The 19,462-nt window shown below is 39.1% G+C and overlaps 1 protein-coding gene across 12 annotated transcripts; it reads left to right on the forward strand.

The window, feature by feature from the left end:
* The first annotated feature begins 320 nt into the window (after positions 1-320).
* LOC103718034 (uncharacterized) lies at positions 321-19,082 on the forward strand. Of its 12 annotated transcripts, none has more exons than XM_008806673.6 (11): positions 321-906; positions 3,778-3,830; positions 4,134-4,249; positions 4,761-5,121; positions 8,063-8,245; positions 10,088-10,609; positions 10,772-10,880; positions 10,986-11,046; positions 13,059-13,201; positions 18,263-18,341; positions 18,425-19,082. In XM_008806673.6, the coding sequence occupies exons 1-11, from the start codon at positions 624-626 to the stop codon at positions 18,726-18,728; spliced, it is 2,214 nt and encodes a 737-aa protein (XP_008804895.3). In that variant the 5' UTR covers positions 321-623; the 3' UTR covers positions 18,729-19,082. The 12 variants fall into 12 exon arrangements, with proteins under 12 accessions (XP_008804895.3, XP_017700927.3, XP_017700929.3 ...); XM_017845438.5 differs by having other exon boundaries at positions 18,266-18,341; XM_017845440.5 differs by having other exon boundaries at positions 10,772-10,865.
* Positions 19,083-19,462: the final 380 nt, after the last annotated feature.

Raw genomic sequence — 19,462 nt, forward strand, 5'->3', positions numbered from 1 at the left:
ACTGCTAATCGTCCACTTCTCAACGTGTTATTAGAGCTGGGTATCTTTGGTCGCTCCGCTGTCGGTTGGAAGGAATATCCGATTCTTGGTGGCATTTCGGGAATCGTGGCATGTATGCTTGCTGTCATCTCGTTGGCTCATGGCAGCCGCATGAGAGCCAGCGGAAGAAATTCTTGATACAAGCCAACGGGGACGATGCAATTTTCGTTTTACCAATCATTCCAGATGAAGGGTCGACATGCGCCGATCCACGCCGCCCCCAAGGCTACGTCAAATTGGTGGACAAGTGGGACCCACGTGGTGGTGTATAAATGTTCTGTGGGTCCCTTCGTCCCAATGAGGGTTCGCACGATTTGGGTGCACGTTTGAAGTTTTGGATTTTCTTTCCATCGCGTGAACAGCGCTGATAAACCGCATCTCCTTGCGAACAAAGCGCAGTTGCGTTCGATCTACGGGGCCGGGCCTGCGGCATATCTCTGAACTCTGATCGATCCATCTTCTCTTCCTTCCTCTCTCTCTCTCTCCCCCTTCCCCCCACCGCCAAGATAATTATAGTTCCTAAACTACTTTCCCACCCAAGTCAAAACCCAGACCAGTCGCAAGCCGCTTCTCTTCCCTCGGCCATGGCCTCCCTCTTTAGGGCCCGCTGCCGGGGGAAGGGCGGAGCGGGAGGGAAGATACTTCGCGGGCGGCGGGCGCTGCCGCCCGCCTCCCCTTATGCTCGCCCGAAGAACCAACTGCCGTCTCCTGCTCCAGCTTCCCTTGCCTCATCTCGAAGCCCTAGTTGGTTCCAGGGCCTCATCTCGGGCGCCGGGAAGCTGATCTCTACTGTGTTTCGCTCTGAAGATAGCTCGTGTTCTTCGTCTTCTGGTTATTCTTCGGATGGAGAGATAAGTTTGAGCTCTGGTGAGTTGTTTCTTTTCTTTACCATGTTTGATTGCTTAGTTCTCAATTTGTCTGGAGATATATTTCTGTTTTTAGCTGTTTCTGCTTTCCTTGAAATTTTCTTCATCAAGACCTGAGAGAATGAGAAGGTTACAGGAATCAGCGGTCTGTTGCGGAGATGACGATTTTCTTGAATATTCTGTTAACTAGTTTCGTTATAGTGGAAACTTTGCTACAGAAAGGCATGGTTTGATTTTTTGAATAATTTGGAGGATTTTGGTAATAGATTTTTCGTTTAGGTCTGTTGAAGGTTATATTATACAGGAGGTATTCTGTTTGGTTTCAGATTATCCTGCTCAAGTACACTCGCCCTGTTGAGCACTTGATCTGGCGAACAGCCTCTTAAAACAATTAGGGTTTTGGAAATGGATAATTGTGAAAAGGTGAAAATATTTTAGGTTACTTGGTTGCTTGTTATTTAGTTATATATTCTGAAATATGAATGAAATAAATATGTGCATGTAGCTTGAGTGCAGGTGGCTTCAAAGTCCGGAACCAAACGAGAGAAGTAGGATTAGTAGGTGTTTCAGTTAGGTGGACAGGTTTTTATCTGCTTCATGTCTTTTTTTCCCCAAAGGTTTTATAAAACTGAATCAGGTGGGTGAGCAGGCATGGGGTTATTTCTAAACCATACTTGGTTCATCTGCATGCTTCTAATTCATATTCTCTGCAAAAAAATATTACTTAGATTCACGTGCCTCTCCCTTCCCTTTTTTCCTACTTAGAACTAATTGAATTCAACTGTAAATCCCCAAATTACCCTTGATACATGAGGTCTACTTTTTTATTGCTAACCTCAGCAACAACTTGTGTGAAAGAGAGAGTGCCTTTCAGAATTCAAAACCCCATCAAGTGCAGCCACATGCTTCTATTTCATACATTTTACTAAACTACAGCTCAAGTTTGCATTCCTCACTTTATGCAATCCTTAAGAATTCAAATTCTACTGGAAAAAAGATGATAACTTTGGCCATAATGACTAAAATAAGACCAACTTTTTGTCCTACTCATTCCTAGATAGCTAAGATCAACAAAAAAAAATCGAAAACAACTAAATGAATAAAATAATAACCGAGAGTTCCTTCTAGTCCTATAACAGGTTGCTTTTATGCTATAATCTTTAGATTTGCTTCATTTATTCGGATTTTTGATCAAAACTTCCATCATATAGAGACTAGAGAGAACCCTCGTATTATATAAATAAACAGAAAAATAATACCGAGCATAAAACTAAGACATGTATTATATGATTGCCTGATGACCTTCTTAATTGCAGCTAGCTTTTGTGTTCTTTGGTCAAAATCTACCATAAAGGGCCTCATCAGTGTCGGTGAAACCGGTACTGGGCACCGTACTGGTTGTACGGCGGGACGAGTCGGTACGGCCTGCGCCGGGCTCATACCGACAAAGTAGAAGAGACAGGGGCGAGGGAGAATGAGAGAGGACAAGAGAGAGAAAGCGGAGAGAGAGGGAGGTTTTGGCCGTAAAAAAATTCATGATTTTTAAGTGAAGTCGGCAAACGATTTGCCGGCCTCCGCCGGCTTTCCTCCCTCTCCCTCCCTCCCCCCACTCGCACTCTCTTTTCTTCTCTTTCCTTCTCCTCTTCCGGCGCGACGTTTCGGATTCTTTGCCGGAACCGTCCCGGTAAACTGCCGGTATGGCTCGGGGCTGGTTCAGGACGGTTCCACCAACCTTGGGACTCATCATTGAATATACATCTAGAACATAGTCTTGCTAATTGAAATTGAATCTCCACCATTTAGTATTGAGTTCTCCCCCCCCCCTGTTTCGGATTCTTTGCCGGAACCGTCCCGGTAAACTGCCGGTATGGCTCGGGGCTGGTTCAGGACGGTTCCACCAACCTTGGGACTCATCATTGAATATACATCTAGAACATAGTCTTGCTAATTGAAATTGAATCTCCACCATTTAGTATTGAGTTCTCCCCCCCCCCCCCCCCCCTATGTTTGGTTTATTTCATTGACCGCTGTACACTAGCAGTAATCTAGCCATCCAACCGATAATAAAATGAAGCTATCAAGATCTGCGTTAATCATCCTACAAAATAGGATATTCAGGATGTTGTCCATTAATCGCTATAATAAATTTTGAGTTGTCTCAATTAAAAAATCAATTTCAATATTAAACCTCCCATGATGTAGGGATCATGATCCTACACCAAAACTGTCAGATGTTCATGTATCATATCTGGATGTGGTGTTCAGTTCTTCGATTATGTTATTGGGTTGCAGAACTTCCATTTCATACAGTTGTAATTGCATCATTTTTATCTCCCTGAGGAGGAGGTCTTGATTAGAAACTAGACGGACAGATTGACTGTTGTACTCCTGGCCATTGATCTTCACATTGGACTTCAAGAGGGTGACATTTCTCTGAGCCATGTAACATTCCAGTGTCATTTCTCTGAGCCATGTAACATTCCACGAGAGACTGCAGCTAAAAATGCATTTCAGATCTTCTAGTCTTTACTTGCATGTGAGAGAGACAGCTGACCCAACTTTATGTTGCTGAACTGCAGTCAGTTTTTGTAGTTTTACTGACTTAAAGGTGTTGAGGCTGTGCTTTCTAGTGTTTGTCACTTTTGCCATGTTGGGAAGCTTAAGTGGATATAATGTAATAACATCCATTTCTCCATATTTCCTTCACATTTTGCAGCAGACCTGAACTTTGATGGCCTGAACAATTTGACTGACCTAATAATTTTTTCATCTCATACGGTCAAACATGGAGCTTATTTATGCAAGATGAAGTTATTTTGGTAAATTCAGTTATTATTTAGTGTCTCATGGCTGATCTTATTTGTTTGTACAGATGACAAGGAAGATGTTGATGCCTCTTCCAAACATCTTCATGAATTAAATCAGGTAACTTCGTGATTTTGTTTTGTTACTGGTATCATTTATGGTTTATCGTGTCCATTTATTTAGTTATTGATCTATTGATCCATATGATTTTGGTGCATGCGTTCAAATTGAATATAATAGGACCTTATGGTGTGAAGACCATTCTGTGTTACTTGTAGTTAGTGATTTACAAATCTCATTGACCATTTGACAAATGAAGTTAGCAAGTAGTGCTGGATGTACTCCTATGTCTTCATTGATAAGATGAATATGCGAGATTCATTTAATTTACACGCTAATCAAGCTCTTTTTTTTAATGATTAGGGAGAAAATAGACCAAATTCAGCCAGGGATTGCATGGCGAGGTCACAAGCAGTTGTCTCAAGAAGTGAATCTAAACTTGTTATCGAGCAGTTGCTTATGCAGGAAACCTTCACAAGGTAGTTTAGAATGTGATCTTTTCCCCCTAATTTTATCTGTTCTAGACTCATACTAATTCCTTCACTTTGCTGACTGCTCTATAAAAGTGTGATGTCTTGACCCATTGGGAACACAAAATATTTGGCATGCCCCTCAAGTTCCTCTTTTTTCCCTTTATATAAAATATTACTAAGCATTATTCCTTTGTGGATCAATTTCTTTTTTTTTTCTTTAAGGGTTGAGTATTCTTGCTTATATACAACATTTTGCAACTATGAGGTGCAGAAGATGGTGAAAAGATATAAATCTGTCATTGCATATCTTCTTGATATGATTCATCTAGCCAATGCTTGGTGACTTGGGAGAAAGAAAAGAATACAGCAAATTGAAAATTAATTAGATTAACCATTTTCTGTCTGATTGTAATATGCAGAAGATGCATGAAATTACTGGAATCATAAATATGCTTGACGCTATCTATTGTATTGGAAGTTACAAATTTCTGACTGGAATCTCATATTTCCTTCCCAGGGATGAATGCAATAGACTGACCAAAATAATACAATCACGAGTTATAGAGGCCCCATTTACAGGAGTTGTCCGGGATGGAACACATAAGGAAACTTCAGACAGGGCTACTAGCAGTGCTACGGCATGTTCAGGAGCTTGGCGATCCTTGAATCAGAATCTACCTGAATCAATACAGTATTCTGCTAGTAAGCTGGAGGCCTTTTCTCCTGGGTCTTCTGCTGTCCAAGCATGTACCCCTGATCTTCGTGACACAGCTGTTATGGAGGCCAAGAAATGGATAGAGGAGAAAAGGCTAGAATCAAGTTCAAAACATAATTCTGATTGTGGACCTTGCACTTTAAATACCGATATGCTTCAATATGTCAGTATTGCTTTTCAATTTGTTTGCTTTTTGAAGATCCATCCCAGAAGAATTATTTTTTTTCTTTATTTTAATATGTTGTGAAAGTGATTGACTTGATTCTTCACTGATATGAACTTAAATGTTAATTCTTGATTTGTAATGGCTCTGCCATAGATTGAAGAGGTGGGATGGCCATTTCTGGACCCCTACTTCAGTGAAACCCATGTGAGCCACTCCTAGTTATCACTGAAAGCTTACAATGGTGTCCCCAAACATGTGTCACAAAAAGATGCCCATGTAATTTTGTGAAAGCTCCTCATTTCCATAAGCATGATGAATGTTGATCAAGTCATACTTCTTGTAGTGCTTTATGTTTTTTTACCATGCACAAGGCTGTAATGTTAACAACAAGAAAAAAGGAAGTAAAAAAAGATGTTCTCTAAAATTCAATTATTATGTGTTACAAATTTTGGGTCCATTTGGCCCCTTTTTTTCTTTTGAAGGGGGAGGTTGGTAACTTTATGAAGGACTTGGGTGATTTTTCCCTTTTGTATCAACTTGTTGGTTCTTTCTCTCTTTCTCTCCCCCTCCTTGTGCATGTGCGTGCTTGTGTATGTAGTGAATCTCTGGCTATGGATCTGTGTATTTCCTATTTACATGATCTCTCTTTAAGGATGAGGAGAGGCCCCATGTTAAATTTTTTGTCCTTTCTTGGAAAAGGGAGGGGGATTCCTGTTCTTCCTGCGACTGTACCTGGTATTTGGATATCTTTTAATGAAGTTATTTATCTCTCCTATGATGCATGCTTTATCATGTTTTGTTATTATCTACAATATTGTCTTCGTACCAAACCATAATCAAGACGGATAAATGCAACTTTACTTAGTACCTTAACAAATCCTGCATGCTTCTTTGATTTTCCCCCTATCTTGCACACAATTTAATTTGAGAAACTCACAATTCTATCCAGGTTCTGTTAGGTCTTCCCGTCAAATGTTAGCTTCGGAAGGTCTTCAATGTGTCTTGCATGTGATTGTACTATTTCAGCTTGTTCTCAATCACTTATTCTTTATTATTGATAACTTCAAACATCTTTAAGCATATGTAGTGTTCTTCCTGACAGATATCCTGAGCCTCATCTTTGCAATGCATATTATATGTGCCTATGCTCCCATCATGTGATCTTACTTTCTTAGTGAATCAGCAACCAACTTGATTACTCTCATTGATGCCTTTTTTTTTCCGAATGCTTTCCTAACCCATGTGATGCAGTGTTAGCATGTCTTGCAGGAAACATGTAATGCTAATGTTATTAGTATATGTTAGCTTTCAATCTCCCCAATAGTTAAGAGAATATCTCCTCATGGAGTTGGCCAGAGCTTTCTGAGGGAAGCACATTGCTTTGTAGGCTAGGGCCAAAAGGTTTGGGTCCAACTATGATTTGGGTACATAGTAGGTCAAAATCTGATATTCTGAAAACTAAAGATAGTATAATTTGGATAAATCTCACCAAACTCATCAAATGGACAAGTTATTTATTAATTTTGGGTTATAATGATGTGGATTCCTGATCTGTGCTAAAAAGAAAACAAAATGAAGAAGAAAATGGGAGCTTGATGGATGTCAATTGAGGATGCTTGGCAAAGCTTGATGGATCTTCTGACATCTAATAACATTCAGGTGCATAATATCCTAGGGGTCTAGAACTCTAGCTAAAGGTCTTTACTTACGTTAAGGTGTGGTACATTATTCTATTTTTAATGTTTTCCTTCCATCCTTGGAGTAACAAAATGATCCTGTTACCATACTTGTCCATGATATTAGGAGCAAAGTATTTTCTTTGCTAGGATGAATAATTGGTCATCTCAAATTTGTCTCAAGAATATGTTTCTTGCCCCCATATTTTTTTTCTCCTGGACCAATACATTTTCTCCTATGTTTACATATTTATTTATTTATTTTTTCAATCTCCATTCCTTATGGAACTCAAAAGGGAAAGAAGTTAGGCGCATTTTACCCCCAGAATGCGTAGTTCCCATCTTGGCAGAAAACTGAATAAATTTATGCTAGTGGGACTATTTGGTAGCTAGGAGACAGACACCACACCAGCAAATTCAAAAGTCTTTTTCTTATTTCCAATACAACATAGTCATTCTTTCTTTTCTGATAGGGATGAATGTTTCCTTACACACATGTTTTTCTTTCTTTTTGATCTATCCACATAATATTTCCCTTAGTTTGAACCGAGGTTTCAAATACTGTCGGATCTGTACGAGTTGTACTGCACCATTCTGGCAAGTTTTGAACATGGATACACAGTGTATCGATATGGGACACAGTCCTGTACAGTGTGTTGATACCGGTACTGTAAGGTTCCTGCAAACTACTATGATGTCTGGCATCGGTATTTCAAATCTTGGTCTGAACTATTCATGGGGTCTCTTAACATCAATGGAAAAGAAATTTCTGATAACTTAGGATTTTTTTGTCTTGCTTGTAATTTTTTTTATATCTGAGTGTTCTTGCTGTTATTTAATATAAGTTCTTTTCCCATTTTCTGGGCTGCTTGGTTTTGGACTTCTTGTTGAAGATTTTCTTCTGTCAGCTGCAACTACAGTTCTTATAGACAGGTAAAAGGCGTGTGATATGCATAAAGGTTCACGTATTTCAGCACAGAAATGCCTGCTTCATGAGATTACACTTAAATGTATATGCTTAGATAGGTAAAAGGCATGTTATATGCATAAATGTTCATGTATTTCAGCACAGAAATGCCTGCTTCATGAGATTACACTTAATGTATATGCTTTATATCCTCTCAGGGTTTTATATTGTTTCAGTTGTGATTATTTGGTATTTATGCTTGTATGAAGGTTTTTTTTTTTGTTTAAATTGTATATTATCCATGTTGAGTTTCTTGAGCTTTGAATTTATCTCACTTCTAATATTTTTTCTGCAGGGCATTGAAAGTGAATCAAGCTCACCTATAGATTTAGCTAAATCGTACATGCGCTCCTTGCCTCCATGGCAATCGCCATCCCGGAGTAGTATTGAATTTAAGACCCCACCACCTAGTCGGATGCATCTTTACAAGGACGAAAACACCTATGCAACTTTAAATCTTTCCTTGTCCTCATCCAAGGTACTTTTAGGTGATTTACGAAAAATATGAAAGGTGACGGCCTTTTTTCTTACTGAACAATTGATAATGTACGTAACACCATTTGGTGCATTGTATATGGTAATTAAGTTTGTTAGTACAAATGGGGTGAAATTACTAATTGATATTAAGGAGAATAAGGTTTATTGATATGAGTTTGGATAAAACCTGAAACTCTAGTGCAAATAGTGAGTTTTAAATCATACTCTAGACTCAATTAAGGTCTAGAGAGTGTTGAAGTTAAGTGCGTTCACATGGAGAACCTAAAACTCTAGTTTGAACTAGGTTGATGATAATATACTTAAGCCTAAGGCGATCAATGACAATTATGGCTGTAAATAGGTGATCTTGAGTGCGCTGGCCCAGCTCAAGCTCAGCTCAGTGATTTGCAACAGCAGCACGAATTTGGCCAGTCTTGTTACAATCTGGAGATGTCCAGCTTGAGCTTGACTTGTAAGAAAGCAAGCTATCCCAAGCTGAAGATCATATTTGGCTTGTTAGGCTTGTTTTAGCTGCCACTTGGAAAGAAGCAATCACTGAGTGTGGAGAGCTGTACCAAGATGCCACCACCGAAGGGGGAGGGGGACTGTACAGTGGAGAAGTTGGTAACGGCATTGCTGCTGGTGTAGATGAAGGGTAGGAGGTGCTGTTATTAATGTTGCTGTAAATTGCGGAAGACTGTTAGTGGTGGTGGGTTCTTTTATTTGAGGGAGATGAACAAAAGCAAGAGAGAGGTGAGGAGAGGTTGGGAGAGGGGATATGGCTTTCACTCAGAGAGTGAGTGTGTGTGTGAGAGAGAGTGTGTGTGAGAGAGAGAGAGAGAGAGAGAGAGGGGGGGGGGGAAGTCTGGGGGACGGGCGGAAGGCAGGTGGTTAAAGAAAGTGGGGGATATAGATTAGGTAGGGATATGATTTGGGCACAGGAGAGGGGAGAGGATAAATCAAGTGAAAGGAGATGTGAGAGGATAGGTGCTGGAGAAAGGGAAGGGAGATCAGGAGAAAGAGGCATGGGGTTTTAGCACTGTTCTAGATTTTTGGTAGAAGACGAGAGACCTGCTACCTTATAGAGTCCCCTATAAGTTGGAAGCTAGGTCCATCTTCAGCAATTGGATCTTAATGTGACAGCTGAGCTGAATTAATAGATATCTAAATCAACCAATAGACTCAGATTGAAAGGCTGTTGTGATTTCTATATTTTTAATAAAATATTCAAGTATTATATTTGCATAATATGTACATATTTATATGCCTTTCGATATGTCCTTGAGCTAGTTTGAGCCGAATACATGTGAATTTTGTCTAGCTTGTGTTCGGCTTGTTTATTGTTCAAGCTCAGAATCATGTTTGGCTTGTTTACTGTTAAAATAAGTCCAACTTGAGCTATATTCAAGCTATCTAATAGCTAAAATAATCTCATTTTTTCTATGGTCATTAATGTTAAAATTTGTCTTGGCAAGGTCAAAAGCAAGAAAAACTTCTCTTGGTATGTGAATTAATATACAATGTTTTTTCTAACCCATATATCAGGCTAGAACATGGTATGCCATACCGATCGGTATCGATGCACATCAAGTGTACCATATGATACTATTATCGAACCAGTATGCGGTACAGGAGGCATACAGAGTTTCAGTATGTCAAACTAACCGCTGTACCTAGTGTACCGACACTATACCAAGATATTACTGGTATAGGATCCGGTACTGAGATGGCGAACCTTCTAGAACACCTTTTCCAATAGACTATTTTTAAGTTCTAATTGTTGCGTATGCCCCTGTATAATGCTAAATTGTTATGCTTTGATCTGCCTCAAACATGTTTGCAGGTTTTGAAAAGGAACTCTCTTTCTATTGGATTCTGGGACACCCTTGAGGAAGCTCGCAGAGTTCGTCTGAAGTCAAGAGATGATATATTGGAGATTCCTAAGTTTAATCAAATTGATTCATCTGCAAGCTTGTTTGAAAATGAAACCTCTAAGATCTCATTAGATGCTGATGTGAGAGATCGAGAAGTTTTAGGAGTTGATCATCATTCAAATTCTTTAGGGCCTACAGAGGTTCCCGGTGCGTCTCCAAAACCATGTGCAGAGTTGAATACTGAAAATCTTTGTTCAAATGGAGCCCTCAGATTCTCTGATCAAAAGGCTAGTGAAGAAAATACTCTGACAGAAACAGGCAACGTGACTTCAATTGACATAGTTTCAGAGCCTGAAAAAGCTCTTAATGCAGTGCAACCAACCAATAAAAGATCACTGCCAGATACTAATTCATCACAACCTGTTAGTTCTATAATAGAGAGTGAGCTTAAGTCTTCCAATCATAATGTCCTGATCTTAGAAAATAATGAGGTAAGCTAAGTTTACAGCATTGGTTCTACTAGAGTGCATTTTTCTAAAGAGAAAACTTCTCTTCTGTTTCTTTTTAATTTATCTTTTTCAATAAGGCCAATCTCTCTCTCTCTCTCTCTCTCATACAATAATAATATTGGAATGGTTCATCTTTTATGTCAGAAGGATGGGACAGAGCTTTTGCAACTTCAAGATGGCAGTATTGATGTTCCCCAGGAGTCTCTTATTTTGGCTTCCAAGTCAGTGGAGCTTGGTGGTAATTTTTTATTCTGTCAGTGAACTTCTATTGACTTTTTAGCTTTTCCAAAAATTAGGTTCAATGTTACCAAGCATCATCTACTTTTATTTATTAGTATAGAATGACCTTTCAATTCAGGTAATCTCTTATCTGAAGCAAAAGACGTGACATCAGAAAGCATCAAGGCTGCGACACCAAGGTTAGTTATTTCATCTTAATCAAATTTTTCAATGGTGTTTTGATTTACGCGCTACCTATTGAGAGGGGTTCTCTTTTTGTTCCCCTTATGATGTTAATGCTTAAAATACATATTCAGCCTTAGACTTCTTAAACAATTCAAATTAGTATAGGTCCAAAGTAAGCTTATTGAAGCGCTTAGCTTTAGTTTGGAATGGATTTATCAATGAATATGACCTCTAATAGGTTGAATATTGATTGCTGTCTGTATTTATGGTGTGATGGCTTTTTTGTCATGTTTTTTGACATATCTAGTATATATGCAATGATAAGGTTTAGGGAATGATCCTTGAATATGCTTTCAGAGCTTCACAAGGAGAACTCAGTCAAATGGATGAGGAATTGCTTGTTTTTCTTTTTTTGATAAAAATTTTGATATAGGTACAAGCTGTTATGAACTTAATCTGTTTTCTTTTAATATTTTATATATGGTTGCTAACATATCTCAGGACTTCGGATATGAAAAATGGTTCTAATGTCTTAGCCTCATAAATGGTTATGCGACATAAAAAAGTGTTGTAAAGCTGCTTGAAGTATTTGTCAGTTGTTTTATGTTGATGAATTAATCTACACTTGTTGGTTGATATTGGTGTTGATCATCTCACGAGCCGTGATATTTGAGTGACACTGGTGGTGTTGGTCTTGAACCTGCTAAATATGATGGATTTGATTTGAAGATTGCATCTGAATTGCAGTACTTGATTGCTGAGCCTTTGGCACTCTTATTTTAGTATCACTATGACCATGTTCCATCAGCTTCCAAGCTTGGTTTCTGGCAAAGGCCTTTTAGAGCCAATTCACTAGAGACATAAATAACTTGGACTGGTCATGCTCATAAACTGAAGATTATCATTTCACTTGAATTGGTGAACATGATTTGCAATTCTTTGTACTACTGCACACTAAAGTATCAGCTCTATCTGCATTGATTATATTGTTATCTAGAATACTATTTTCTATGAAATTAAGTAATAGCCAATGAAGTTTTGAGCTTTTCCAATGCTTCCAGGTGAGAGTTTAAGTCAATTTTTTGATTTTTAGTTATTGGTGTAAGGCCAGCAATCTTGTTAGGGCTGTAATGTTTGAGATTATAGACTACATGAACATGAAATGAGAATAGTAGTTGTTATAAGAATGCTTAGATTGGATGCATAAATAGGAAGTCCAGAACATCTAGTAAAGTTTTTTTAGGGTTTTCTTTTGTAACCCATATATGCATGAGTACCCTTCCCAGTTTCTCTAAATAAACATGTTTTTGAAGTGATTATTTATTGTTCAACCTTTTTGTTTCAGGCATAAGTTTATTTAGAGAGTTCTCTTGTTTTATGCTGCTTTTGTAATGCTGTAGAAACACAACTCAGGAAGATCAGTTTCATCTTTGAGCCTACTATTTGAAGATAAAAAAGCCAATGGTTTTAAAATTTGTTGCAAATAATAATCACTCATGGTTTCTGTCTTGTTTTTATCTATGTTATTTTGAATTTATTTCTCTTCTTTCCCCTCGTTTACATTCCCCACTTATGAGAATAATAACATATCAGAGCATTCCAGTTGATCACTGGAGTTCTTAAAGATTTGTTGCTGAGAAAAACTGCTAGAAAGACATTGGACTTGAGCAGCCTCGTTGTTAATTTTAGTTTTATGCTAAGTAGACAATCTTGGCGCATGCAATGGCATGTAATGTGCTCCAAAAGGAACATTTGATGAATGGCTGTGATCCCATTAATCAAGATTTTTTCAAGTAGGTCTGATTTATCAGATTGTTGGCTCAAGAGATGGGACTTGTGGAGGCTGCATTATATTAGTAGAGATTCAGTAGGCAACATGATAGTCTATTAATATCATAACTTCATATTCTGTGTACTTTCTTGAGCTGGGGATATTAGTTCATCATTCTTTTTGCTCATCTGCAAGCTCATAACGTTTTCCATGTTTATGCTTTAACACTTCCAAATTTCATTTTTCTTACTGTAGTGGTGCTGATGGTGCCACCAATAGTGATAATAATCACACTTGCAGCATACAGACGGTTCCTGAGGTTTTAGGGATATTAGAAGCCAATGATTCCTCACAATTGAATCTGGATCCAGGTCTCAAAGAAACACATTCTATTGCTGGTATGTTGAACATTACAATTTGCTTATACTGATCTTGCATTATCTTAGTTTACTGTTGTTTCTTCCGCTCGTCGCATATCACAACATTCGTGGAGCTAATGCTAGACTAGAGAACAATGCTGCTGAGACGAATCTTTAGAAGTTGAAATATGGGATCTTGTATACTTAGCCTGTCTGGACAACCAATTAGTATAGTTGAAGATTACTCTCACAGTAGAGGGAGTCAGCTGACGTGAGGAGGTGGTGGGAAAGGAGTGTTGGCCAATCAGGTTATCATGGATTCCCTGATTCCAAATGGTACCAAAAGTCATTTACTGAGGTTGTTTTTGGTACCGCAAGCATCTTGCATTTGTGGGATCTGTACGACTCGCTGGTCCTCCAACTTCTGCTACAATCTTGTAGCCATTTAACAACCACGTTGTAGGAGTTCCCCGCAGACATGGCAACTGGTTGTCCAAACAGGCACTCAGCATACTATGTTAGTGGCATAACCTTATCAGATTCGTCAAAACATGTTTTTTTCCCTCAAGATGCTAACACTTTACCTAAGATGTAGAGATTCTTATTTAAGTTTCGAGTGGCTGTGTCAATTGCATATGACCTGTTAGTTTTGTTAGTGAGTGCTCGGCATGCATCATATGGAGGTTCCCCTAGAAAATCTATGGTGATTCTCTTGTTTTTTTTCCTTTGTACTTTGCATTTATTGCCATCTATGCATATTTTACTTTATTTGTTCCATTGGGCACTTTTAGATGGACCACTAGAACTTGAGCATGTTGCCAAGTCATTCCTCTGTTAAGACTTCTGAAGTATTCTTCTATTGAGCATTTCGAGGATTTGACATAAATATATCTACACAATGGCTTAGAACCAAGATTCTAAAGACATGCTTTAATTTGATGGTCGCCTTAAATAAACTCTTCGATCCTTCCAAGGAGTTCGCTTGACTTAGTTTTATTGTTCCATAGCTGAAACCATTTTGATTAGAAACAATTTGGATGATCATGATCACTATTATTTATACCACAATTATTGAATAAAAGATGTTCCATACACATACTTCCTATGAAGAGATTGTTTGGGAAGTGGTTCCTGACAATGGACTCAAGATGTGACCAAGCAGATAAGCACCGTCTTTTACCTAATGGGATTTCACCCAACATAATTTTGTTGGGTGAAGCTAATTCTCTCATGGTTTGGCCTTGATTATAATCAGTAAATCTTGCACCATTTCATGTCTTTAGCTTCCTCAAAATTCCTATTACCACCTCTCTATCCAAGTCATTCTTGCTCCCAACCTCTATTTGTGGTCTACAATGATTAGTCATTGAAGTGGTCACATCTACCATGTGAAAGGTCTGGATGCTGGATGCTGTTGGAATGGGCCCACACGCAAGGTGAGCTTTATAATGAAAAAAGATTGCAGCTCCTGTTCTGTCCCAGAGTCCAATTCACACATGTATCATCACAAACATTTGATACTTTTTTTTTTTGGTTTGATATCACTCCATGTTTATCTTGTATTGCCACCTCTTAATACTCCTCTTGTACAAGGTTGGTGCATCCCGTGTGCCAAATACTAGTTGGATAAAATTAATGTTTTTGAGGTGGTTGCATGTGACAATTGGATGGACTTAGAAACAAGGTTTTTGGAGGTAGGGAGCAGCTCTAGTTGAAGATAGGTGGGAGCCAAACATTTGAGACAACTTCCCCTTCAAATCTTTTTTGCATTGAATTGAAACCAATGTCAAAGTGGCTTTCGTCAAAAGTTATTTGGTCTTGCACAGAAACCATTGATGAACTGATAAAACCGCATTCTCTTGTTCCTTATTTTTAAGTTACAGAATTACCATGAAACTTCATCTTTATGATGTTTCCATGTGAATTGATATCTTTTATTTACTTTTAACTTTTTAATTATTATCCTTTGATGATTTTGGCTTAACATTCACTCTGATCTGGCATAAACCATAGGCAGGACTTCATTTTCTTGTTCTTTATTTTCTTTCTTTCCTTTTCTAATTTTTTAAGCACTTTGGAATGTTGGCAATAGGCACTTGGACATGAAAAGATACACCAATTATGATACCTTGAAAATAGAGTTTTTTTTCCTTACGACAATCCCATATATCGACACTTGCACATGGTCTTAGATTTTTTTTTTTTTTGATATAACGGTACCTCACACTATACGCGCATGAGTGCACCCATAAGAGTCATAGTAAAGAAGACGACGGAGAGGGGAAGGGATAAACTCGAAACTCTTCCACAGGAGTTCTTCTTAGTGGCATGCTGCGAAGGAGGCAACCTAGTTCGCTGCACTGTTCGCCTTTGGAAATACGAGTGGCTCGGAATGCCACGAGCCCCCTCACGAGCTCACACATGTCACGCAGTAGCGGGTGCCAGTCGCCCTGTCTGTGCCTATCAACACTGCTGAATCCAGCGATCACTGTGGCAGCATCCCCTTCAAGGTGGATACACTCCGCTCCCAGCGCAGTCCTGGCATAGGTAATACCCTCCCAAGATGCTCTCAACTCTGTGCCATCAAACATGTGCTGTCCCCCGCCCACCATTGCCTCCATTCTCAGAGATACTACCATCAAAGTTGACCTTGAGGAAGCCAGGAGATGGGGGTTCTCGGGATACTAAGATACTCCTGGGCGCTACATGAGCTAGATGGGAACTCCAGATGTCCCTGGCCAACTCAGGTGAGGTCACAGCAGTGCCACCAATGATCTCCGCTGCATGGAGTAAGGCACTGTCAACCACTTTTCTTGGTTGCACTTTCCTACCCTTAAATATTTGGCTGTTCCTGTCTAGCCAAATGTGATAGGCCACATAGGTCTTGGATTTTTATTTTAGGGACACTAATGCTAGTAATGAGGCACAAGCTCATTTGACTATTTAATTACCAAATTGGGTTTGTACTCAATTTACACACGCATGTAAGTCATTCTTTTGTAATTTGAGGAAAGTGACCTTGAATTATGGTTCAACTTCTTCCAAATTATGTATATGCATTACTTAGGAACTTTATACCCATTGTGAAACATTAGCCAAAACAGGCCCCATTGACATATACCTTTGTACTCTACGATACAGTGAATCATGTGAACTTTGGTTGCTTGGCAAGTTCACAGCAGTAACTACCAAAAAAGGGAGCGAGAAAAGCTAAAACTCTTTAAGTTTGTGCTTGGTCAGGGTGATTATTTCCATGCAGCTCAATGCTTATAGTGCAAATTGGCTAGAGGAGGATAGCATATTGTGGTTTCTAATTTTGCAGTGATCTTCTTGTCACTTTCTGAGATTGAATTGTTTTGTTTTCTCTTAATGTTCGGAACCATCTAATCATGCTTTCTTTCATCTAATCGAAATTTGTCGTGATGTCTTCAACTGTGTTCATGCAATCCTTAAAACAAATCTAGTTGTGAAGATGACAGGACTAGAGAAACAAATAGCAGTTAAGTAAGAGGAAATAAAATAGAGAGGATTGGAAATAATTCATGAAGTTGAATTTAACATAACTCTGCCCATAAGCATTTCCTCAATTTTGTTTAAGGCTTCATACCTAGCTATTCATGTTAGTACTTCATTTGCATCAGGAAACAATGGATCAGGGTATGCTAAACTATCTTGAACTGAACTGTTCGGGCGTACCAAACCAAACTGGCGAAGACCTGGGACAATTTGGCTAATCGAAACAGAACACCTATGGAACCAGTTAGAACCAGTCCAAACCAAGTTGAATCGATCAGTTCCACCTAGTTTGGAATGGTTGACTTGGTTCACCCAGGTCGAACTGACTCGTTATGATAAACCCCCCAACTTGTGACCACGTTTGACTTTGATCTCTCCCCCTCTTCTTCATCCCTCGATTGATGCCGATGCTGTTGCCCTTGATCAACATCGAGCCAATGCCCTTTGGACGTTCTCTCCTCTTCCTTCTCTACCTCTCTCTCCCCTTCGCCCTCACTCTCTCCCCCCTAGTTCTTCTCTTTCTAGGGTCAGGGTTAGGGTTTTTACCTCTGTCCCCTCCTCTTCTCCCGATCCTTCATCTCTGGTACACCTCAACTTGGTATACTACATACCGATATCGTATCGAACTAATAGCTGGTTGGTGCGACCCCTAGTACCAATTTGACGAACCTTGTAATGGACCAATATAAACTTTTGATACAGAGAATGTATTCCTGTAGTCTAACCCTTGACTAAAAGGACCTAGAAAATTTTGGACTCAAACTAATAGTTTTAATGTAAGAGTCGATATTTCCTTCAAGGATGGAAAAATGTTGCATGTTGAATAGCTAGATATTACTTAAAAAAGTGTGCTTTTATTGGAGGTTTTCTGGGTTTCTTAGCATAGTTATCTTATATATATATATATATATGTATTGTATATATTATATATATATATATATATATATATATATATATATATATATATATATATTCTCTCAGGTATCTTGCATTGTTATTTTAGAATAGAAAATACATTAATTTTGTGTTTTTCCTGAAGTTTCGGAATAAAACTGTTGCCAAACACACTTCTAAGCAAGGTTCGACTGATTGCGATACCCCTATTTATACCATATTGGTACAGTATGAGTATGGGTCAGTTTGGCATGCTGATGCTTGATACGCCTTCATACAGAATATTGGTTCAGTATTAGTACGTTATGGTGCACTAGATATGTGCTGTACACACCGGTACAACAAACCTTGCATAAGAGTGTGTTGGATGAATCATAGCATGCTGGCATGTCAGAAATGGTTATGCAGATGTTTAGGAGATTATGAGAGCATGAATTCAGAGCAGCAAGCAATATGTCAGTAGTTTGTTGTTCAAGGATTGGGTCTGGTCCACTTGTAGCAGGGATGCTTATGATCATGCTGCATGTTTTATTGCCATTCTTTCTCTCTCTCTCTCTCTCTCTCTCTCTCTCTCTCTCCTCTTCTCTTCTCTTCAACGTGTGCATGCATGCATGTGTGCGGTGATCAACTAAAATTAATAGAACGATATGGATCTTTATCTATATTTTCCTTTGGTTATTTGACATTCAGCAGATTCAAGGCCACCAGCTGAGAATCCTCAGATTCAGGAGGAAGCAAATGGATCAACACAAAAAATTTCTGCCACTGGGTAATCATTAATGAAGAGACCTTGTTTGACTGCCATCTTTGTTTGCCACTCTGCTGATCCAACAAATTGGTTTTTTTGCTCAGCTCATCTGCAGAATCAAACGCCAACTCAGATCTTGAATCCTTCAGCAAGGGAGAGCCCAGTGGTACCAACTCCATCAATGGTGAGCCAGCTGCTGCAGGCATCTCTGAGGGAATTCATGAGCCTCAACATGAGTGTGCCATCGACGTTCCTTCTGGTCATGATACCAACAGTCTTGCAGGCAAATCACGGAATGGTACAAGGATGAAGTCAATTGAGCGGATGTTAACCAAACCTCAGCCAAGCACTAGCCACCGTAGGCGAAAAGCAGTGGCCAAAACAAAAAGAGGAAGAGGGGCAAAGTGATGACGGGCTGCTTGAAGCCACATTGTATACTAGTTTGCTGGAAAAGGGCGTAGCATGAATAGGCTTCAATGTCAACTTGTTAGCATCCGCTGTTGAGGCCGGGTGAAAATACCACGGTGCATATCCATGTGAGATACACCTGTTGTATCATCTCTAATTTCCATTAATTAACAGAGCAAGATTGAAGTGTATTACTTTAGTTCTTTGATTTCCGCCATTGATTCTGTAATTTCTGAATGCAGTTAATCTGTGTGCTGCAACAGTGGTGTTGGTTTTTTCCCCAGATTTATTTTTTTTCGAATTTTAGTGGCATAAATTCCTAATAACAATCTGAACAATTGCTTTGCTTTTTAACAATTTTTCTTGTGGCGAATCACATCTCTTTTGATTTGGTTTAATATTTTGCGCTTCGTCAGAAATTACGAATAGGATATCGGAATGGATGCCGTTGTGCAGATGCATATGCCTGCAGCAAGAGCCCATGTCCGCCGAACAGGCTGCGCCCTACAGGTGGTGTTGAGAATGGCAGCATAAATCCTTTGTTTGTGCTAATGACAAAATCTTCCCGAGTGTTTGCATTGTTCATTACCGATGGATTTGCATACAAGGTGGCAGCGTTCACGATGAACTTCTGGTTAGCCCGATCAACTAGGAAAATTCATTTTTTAACAAAAGTCCTGCTATTCCACCTGATGCACAGTAACTGAACGCATGGTCGTATGTTGGACTGCTCC

The sequence above is a fragment of the Phoenix dactylifera genome, chromosome 2, assembly GCF_051530095.1.
Source record: "Phoenix dactylifera cultivar Ajwa chromosome 2, Ajwa_hap1_PhDact_Kaust_v1.1, whole genome shotgun sequence".
In the NCBI taxonomy this organism is placed as follows: domain Eukaryota; kingdom Viridiplantae; phylum Streptophyta; class Magnoliopsida; order Arecales; family Arecaceae; genus Phoenix; species Phoenix dactylifera.